The 7838-nt window shown below is 57.6% G+C and overlaps 1 protein-coding gene across 1 annotated transcript in view; it reads right to left on the minus strand.

Annotated features, from left to right (window-relative positions):
• The window catches only part of VOLCADRAFT_93917 (uncharacterized protein), a gene marked incomplete at both ends in the record, with an annotated part of 31232 nt that overhangs the window by 12047 nt on the left and 11347 nt on the right, over positions 1 to 7838 (minus strand). The window contains 12 exons of the mRNA XM_002953169.1: positions 116 to 276; positions 801 to 901; positions 1550 to 1932; positions 2300 to 2565; positions 2782 to 3268; positions 3628 to 3690; positions 4159 to 4300; positions 4862 to 4990; positions 5578 to 6020; positions 6345 to 6491; positions 7169 to 7424; positions 7605 to 7612. Coding sequence (XP_002953215.1) covers positions 116 to 276; positions 801 to 901; positions 1550 to 1932; positions 2300 to 2565; positions 2782 to 3268; positions 3628 to 3690; positions 4159 to 4300; positions 4862 to 4990; positions 5578 to 6020; positions 6345 to 6491; positions 7169 to 7424; positions 7605 to 7612 — 2586 coding nt within the window. The remainder of the gene's footprint in view (positions 1 to 115; positions 277 to 800; positions 902 to 1549; positions 1933 to 2299; positions 2566 to 2781; positions 3269 to 3627; positions 3691 to 4158; positions 4301 to 4861; positions 4991 to 5577; positions 6021 to 6344; positions 6492 to 7168; positions 7425 to 7604; positions 7613 to 7838) is intronic.

Here is a 7838-nt window from a genome sequence, read left to right on the forward strand (position 1 = left end):
ATCAGACGTTTAAGAAAAGAACCGATGTGTAGATGCAGATCCCGGGTGATAAACCCAGGATACTACACTACCCCTCACCCCCTTTACCAGCCCTACCCCCCACACACACACACACCTTGCAAAGCCTCTTGAGCAGCCTGGCCCTCCGTGCATCCGCAGCTAGGTCCACATCCATTGCGGAGGACGCATCCGTGAACGCCCCCCCTGCCCCGCTGCTCCGACCCTGACTGGCGCCGTCGTCGTCATCGCCCTGACTGCTGGCACCGTCAATGTTGTCTGGGAAGGGGGGAGAGAGGGAAGGGGGGAGAGAGAGGAGGGGAGTGGGCGGAGAGGAGGGGGGAGAGGGAGGAGGGGGGAGAGAGAGGAGGGGGGAGAGAGAGGAGGGGGGAGAGGAGGGGAGGTACGAAGGAGTGGGAGGGGGTAAAGCGGGCGAGAGTCCGGGAAAGGGGGAAAGGGGACGGGGGAAACCACATGATGAAAAACACACAGACCTCGCACACGCGAGGACCGGTTAAAGGGGGCCTTCGTGCGCCGCCGGCCTCCTTTCCCTTCTTTTCCCTCCTTCCTTCCATTTCCCCCTTCCCTCCCCCCTCCTCCAGCCCCACCGGAAGCACTTCGGGGATGTGAAGGTAGTGGGGCCCCCAGCTCCAGAAGCTTTGAAACGGGAACGGCGTCCAGCAGGACATCGCCGCCACCGCCGCCACCGCCGCCGCCGCCGTAGCCGCCGTGGCCGCTGTGACGCCGTCGGTCACCGCTGCGGCTGCTGCCCCGTACCTCGCCGACACCGTCACCGACTTCACCCTCGGACTCGCCGCCGGGCTCCCCCTCCCCCTCCCCTTTCCCCTCCTCATCCTCATCCTCATTCACAGGATCCAGATCCAGCTTCCTGCGGCTGCTGCGCCTGCGGAAGGGGGCCAGGTGGAGGGGCGGCGGGGAGGCGGGGGAGGCGGGTTGCGGGGCAAGGCTATCTCTTAAACTCAATATTGGCAGCTATTTCGTCCTCGCTTGCACGTGCTTACTCCCCCTTCCCACTCCTCCTCCGTCCTCCTCCACCTCCTATTGCCCCACGTCACTGTGAGCGCTGCCACGATGGCGTTTGGCCGGCCCCCCCGCTATCCTGTAGCCACCACCACCACCACCACCACCACCACCACCACCATCACCACCACCACTGCTGCTGCTGTTGCTGCTGCCCCCCCTTCTGGGAATCTTGCAGTTTGTTGATACCGTTAAGTTGATACCGTTTTTACACGCACTTTTGGTGTCGGCATGCTTTCTTATCCTTCCTTCCCTTTGCCCTTAAGCACTTTTATCCTTCTTTCTTTCCTCCTCTTTTACGGGACTTTTCTCCCCAAGCGCCATGACAGAGGCCACTACTCCTGCGGCCCAGGGTAGAAGCACCGCAAACCCCCAAAGGTTTTCTCCTAAAGCACTAGATAATAACCTAGATAATAATGGTAATAATGCCGGTACAGATTTCTATACTCCGGAAAAAAATGAATCTCCAGCCAATTACTCCCCCCACACACAAGCCTCATCCAACTCTTACATCATGGTAGATCCTCGATCCATCAAGGCCCAGTGCAAGCCGTTAGAACCGTTGAGATTTGCGTTTGTGGACGACGGCCGGCCGGCACCGCCGGCCCCACCGCCATCCATACTCACTGCACCCGCGACCGAGCTACCGCCTGCATTGCTGGTACGACGCCCCGGCGGGGGCGGCAAGCCGTCGTTAGTACGGCGACGTAAGACAGCAGCGGCGGCGCCTGGGCCGCTTGCCGCTGCCCCGCCGCCGCTGAGGCTGAGTGTAGCTTGGCGGGAGAGCGGGATGACGTCACGATCCGCCGCCGGATCGTTTTGTATTTGACTGCTCATTTGCTTGGCGAGTGTACGAACCCACTGAGCCACGAACTCTGACTGGTTGTGGGCAATCTGAGGGAGGGTGGGAGGGAGGGGAAAGACGAACCACGAACGAGTGAAGCTGCTGCCAGGGCCGGACAAGAGTGTACCAGAGAGTGGTGTGGGAGGGTTGAGAGGAGAATTGAGGGAGATAAGACGACCGATAGTGAGGGGGAGGGATGAGGGAGGGGAACAACGTTTGAATGCAGTGCATCCACTTCCGTGCCATGTCACCCTAGAGTCGTCGTCAAGGGAAAAGCGATGAAAGGAAGGCAAGGCAATGCGCACAGCCGCACAGTCAGACACAAATTTAGACACGCGGCCCAAATCAGACATTGCGGCCCAGATCATTAAAACATACATACATACAGACAGACAGACATATATACACACGCAATACCTTGTGCAGGTGCCCGGGGTCACCGTTGCCCTCGTCATCCTCGTCCTCGCCGCCACAGCCTCCTCCCTCCCGCAGGCTGCCCTCCCCTCCAGAGCTCACACTGGCTTCCCGGTCCGGTCTCTCCTCACTCCGCTGGTCCCAGCTGGCGCCATCACGCACGGGCCACTCCCCCTCCGCCTCCCCCTCCCCCTCCCGCTGCCGCTGCCGCTTCTCCTCCTCCTCCTCGCCATCATCATCATGGGAGGAGGAAGACACCTCTTCTCCGTCTGTGAGCAAAAAGGGGACATGGCGCTTAGCTGTAAGTATGGGTGAGTGAGTGACTGTGCTGGGTTGTGAGCCGCGTGGAGAGTCGGATCGGGTCGGGTCGGGTGGGGTCGGGTCGGGGGTAGTCATATGGCGAAATCCAAAGGACCAACTGCCGTCACCGTCAAGTCAAGTCACAAACCGTCGCAACCGCCATCGCCGTGTTCCCGGAACCTTACCGGCATTGGGGATGGCAGCGGTGCCCTTGTCCTTGACCTCCTCATTTCGCGGCTCATTGCCATTTGCCGCACCAGAAGCGGCCCCGGGACTTCCACCCGGCCCCCCTGGCCCGCCTCCTCCTCCAACCCTCTTGGCGACCTGGCTCGGACTGCCCCGTTGTTCACCGCCTCCTCCGCCGCCGCTAAGTGCCGCTGCACCGCGGATCCCGCCTCCTCCCAATACTTCTGCAGCTGAAGGTCCTCCGGATGCTGCTGCCCCAGCCGCCGACCCGACGTCTCGCTGCGTCGAGGCGGCGGCGGCGGCGGCGGCGGCCCTGTTGCTGTCTCCGCGGCCGCTGCGGCCTGTGTCTTGGACTGAGGCCTTGGCATCTGTAGTGGTGGTCGCCATTGTCGTTGTCGCCGCAGCCTTGGCCTGATGTTGCTGCTGGTGTTGCTGCTGCATGAGCGCCTCCAGGCCCAACGCCCGGTAGATGTTCGCCCTAGCGCCCTAGGAACAGGAACAGAGGGGGGGATGGGGATGAAAGTGAGAGCGCGGGCATGAATACAAACAGTAATAGCTGCATAAGAAATAAGAAATAAGAAATGTTATATTTAGATAAATTCTTTTCGTCATAAATAACGCTTAATAATGGGATGTAGCGCAGTTTGATAGCGCGTAGCTCTAGGCCAATGACCTCCGTGCGATATAATGCAAAAGTGTTGTTATGTGGTATGTCGGCCAGGTAGGTGCCTGAATGTGAAGGTATGTGTGTTTGTATGTAACACGCCGGACACACATGGACATGTCCTACGGATAATACCCTTCGCACAGGCCGCTGTACGGCACTGTACGGCTCAGTACCGTACCTGGAAAGTGGTGTCGGGGTGAAGCGTGACGTGGATACGGCTCGTCCCGCCGCCATTGACGCCCTGAATGTACGATCAAGGAGAGCAGCAACGAACAACATAACGGCATGGAATGGTAAGCCGTTAGGTTCAACTAACTGTAATGAAAGTTCCTTTATCAAAGACAATGGCAGCGACACGAAAAGCACAAGAGGAGGAAACAAAAGGGCCGGAGAGAGAGACAAAAAGCGCACCACGAAGAGGGGTAGAAAGGAGGTCATGTGACTGTAAAGATCAAAATCAACCACAGCGCATCAATTCCAATATTATACACAACATCTTGCACAAAAAATATTTATCAAAAACTGTATCGTGTATATTCAATATCTAATTATACATGAATTATTTTATATTATTACATATATATCATTATATATTATATTATTATATATATTACATGTATATATCATTAGATTATATTATTATATATTATTACATATATATTATTATATTATATTGTTCTATATTATTACAACTATGTGCTCCGGTTACCTGCATGAAGACTTTCATGGTCCCCCCGTCGGGGTGAGCGCCTTCAAAGGCCCGCTGTACGGACACCACAGACCCGGCTCCGCCCCCCTTCATAGCGCTCTTCTTCTTCTTGTGCTTATCATGCAGCATGAGCTCCTCCCAGCTGATGCCCCGGGGGATATCCAAGATCCTGCGCGTGTACGTGTGTGTGTGTGTGTGTACGTGTGTGTGTGTACGTGTGTGTGTGCATGTGTGTGTGTGTCTGTCTGTGTCTGTGTGTGTGTCTGTGTGTGTGTCTGTACGTGTGTGTGTGTGTATGGGTACAGGTAAGTGTGTGTGGGGACGTCGCTAACACCATGACCACGACCCACGGCGGCTGATTACCGAAATATAAAATACCTTCATATACAACAAAATAACTTCATATCGCGGAGAAATTAAGGTAACTGCCCAGGGCTCCAGCAGGCTCAGGGCTGCAGGGCCTGGCCTGCTCTTCCGTTCCGTTTTCCCCCCTGCCCCGCCCCCTCCCTCACAACCCATGCCAACCCTGCAACACCAGTGTCTCGAAACAGCGGTCGTCCTCCCCTAAACCACCCCACATTAGCACACCACATTCATACCTTATCTTACCCCCCGCCTTGCCACCATTCATCCTCTCAACACCCCACCCTTGCTTACCACCACCACTACCTTTTGGCGCCCCTCCCCCCCCCCACACACCTACCTGTGCAGCGGCGTGCGCAGCAAAGTGGTGGGTGGCAATCCAACGATAAGGCCCGTGCTGACATCCGCCTTCCGAATGACCAACCTATGGTCCAACTCCACGACACCCGTCAGCAGGTCACGGCGCCACCTGTCGTGCCAAGGTACATGACATGTGTATGGCAGGTAGGTAGGTAGGTACGATGTGTGTCGTATAGCTCGACGATGTATCATCACACGTTCGCAGGAATTTCCCGTGCGTCTCTGGCGCTCATCCCCCTTACCGCATATCCGTACGTACGTACGTAGAGACGGACAGACAGACATGCATACATACATACATGTAGCCACAGCGCTACCCTACGTTGCTACCAACGGCATTCACCAAGTATATTTCGAGACTGGGTGCGTACAACTGGGTGCAATGCAACAAACACAATGCAGTCCCCGTAACCCGTGCAAAACTGCACAACGAATTCCCAACCATATCTGCAACGAACTCCAACCAATCCCATGCAGCGCCGGGTGGGGCCCCAAGCCCCACCCATCACCACCACTACCACCGGCACGCAGCGACCCAAACACGTTCACCCCCAGTCCTACCCCCGCCCTCCTTACAGGGAAAAAACCAGATGTACACTTTTCCCCTCCTCCTTTTCCCACACCCGCACAGCCACCCACACAGCCAAACCCCATTCCCGTGCCGTCCACACATCACCCCACAGGCACTGCACTCACAGAATAATCTTGGTCAATGTGCCCACCACATCCGCGGACAGGTCGCTGTACTCCGCAGCATCCACCAGCTCAGTTTGCAAGCAGGCGCTGCGGCCCACGAGGTGACGTGACGGGGACCTGGGATCGATGCTCGGCAGCAACCGCTCCTCCGTGGTTTCGGGGCTGTGCACCTTGACACGCCAACTGGTACCCGGCATCTCCATCTCGCGGTCTAGCATACTTAGCAGCAGCAGTTCCATCTGATGGGTGCCTGCCTTGGTGCGCCACTCCGAAAAAACATCAATGCAGTCGGCGAGATGCGAACCCACGCAGGCCGAGGCCGAGAAGCCGAAGAGTGTGGATTCGGGGTGGTCGACGGAGAGGATCTGGCCATCGGTAGTGCAAAGCAGCACGAGGCGGCGGTCGGCGAACATAGCTGGTGACGAGGTGTCCATCTTGCGAACCTGAGATGGAGGTGGGAGGTGGAGCATTGTAAGATCTTTCGTTTGAGATGTGTGTATTCCAGAGGCGGTGGAGAAACGTCCTGTGCATGATTGACGTGAACCTCAGTCTGTGAGCGGATCCAGCTGTGTTCCAACCCGCTCTTAGGTCAGGTCGCCCTTATGCGGTAGAAAAGAACGTAACCGCAACCAAAAGTTAACAATCGCTCTGTGGATGGCCCATGTTTTCGTTCCCTAACTACGTCACCCCAACTTCACCCGCCTTTTCTCAGGCCTTCCACCACCCCCCCCACCCCACCCCTTGCACCCCCCCCCCCGCGCACGCACCTGCACTATGTAATTTGTCTTCCCCGTCATGGAGTCGTCCTGACCGGTTACTTGCAGCCGCACGGGTACCTGAGCGCCGTTGCTGTTCACGAGCTGCACCAGGCGCCCGGCCCGGCAGCTGGTGGGGGGAATGATGATGGGGTGGTCCTGAGGCGCGGGGAGGGGAGGTGCGTGACGTGTGTGTGTGGAGGTGGAGAGAGGGGAGGGGGACAGGGTTTTGGGAGATCTTTGGAAAACGAGGGAGAAACGATTTGAGAACGGTGCGATTGAGTTAGGAGAGGTTCCCTCTGTGGGGCCCGAGCGGGCCGCAGGAGAGCCCCCTTCGCGGTGTGAGCCAAAGGCCCCACTGGCATTCCGCGTGTGTGTGAAGGGGGCCCGGGATGGGGTGAGATGGGGTGAGATGGGGTGAGGCCGCGGGTAAGGACATGGAGCCGTAGGACTTGTAGGACGGTGGGGCTGCTGCCCGGGGGACGGGGCGCGGGTGAAGGTTTCGGTGGGCGCGGGGACGTCTTCGCTCCCACCCGCCGGTGGTGGTGACGTGCACATGCACTCACGCTCGCGGTTCGCCGGTAAGATGTGTAGTAGACAGAAACGCAGAGAAACCCGCTTGCTGAGGCCCTCGGGGCCCTCGGGGCTACACTTTCCAAACTTCCCTCCCTCCCTTCCCTTCCCTCCCTCCCTCCCTCGCTCCCTCTTCCCACCGACCTCACCCTCCTCCTCACACACACCCACGACCACCCACTACCAACACAGTCAAGTATCACCCACCCATCCATCCACCAAACCATCCACCAAACCAACCACCAAACCATCCAACCGCTTACCCTGAGGTACTTGGTGTGCATGCTCGCAAATGGTTGCGGGAGCAGCTGATCCAGCTTCATCTTCAGGAACTTCTTGAGCGGGTAGCCCAGCATGGCGGCCACGTCCCAGGTCGCGAAGCTGAGTGTGCCGCGGGTGTCCACCACCATCAACCCGTCCGCGATGCCGTCGATGCGGCGGGCGTTAAACACAAAGATGCGCTGCGAGTCGGTGCCCCCCGGGGCCACCTTGATCTCCACCAACACGGGCGGCAGGTGCCTGCGTGTGTGCGTGCATAGGTATGTCCTTATGTGGGTGCGAGTGTGAGTATATGTATATGTATGTCATTACTTAAATGGTCAGGTGCTTAATTTCTTTGAATAATTGCCTTGATATATGCTTGTTTTGCGGTTTGTTTTCCTCGATAAGTCTTGAATAAACGTCTTCAATAATACTGACTCATCCCCCTGCGTGCGCAAACGTTGGGGACAGCCATGTGTCGAGTCGGGTGCAGAACCAGACCCAGAGTCCAGGAGTCCAGGGGCCCAGGACAACCTATCCTTCCATGCCGCACCTAACCTGCTCTTCCCAACACCGCCGTGTGAGCTCCTCCTCTTCCTCCCCCTCCTCCTCCTCTTCCTGTTCCTCCCCCCCTTCCTCCCCCTCCTCCTCCTCCTCTTCCTCCCCCTCCCC

Source organism: Volvox carteri (genome assembly GCF_000143455.1).
Source record: "Volvox carteri f. nagariensis unplaced genomic scaffold VOLCAscaffold_34, whole genome shotgun sequence".
Classification (NCBI taxonomy): Eukaryota; Viridiplantae; Chlorophyta; class Chlorophyceae; order Chlamydomonadales; family Volvocaceae; genus Volvox; species Volvox carteri.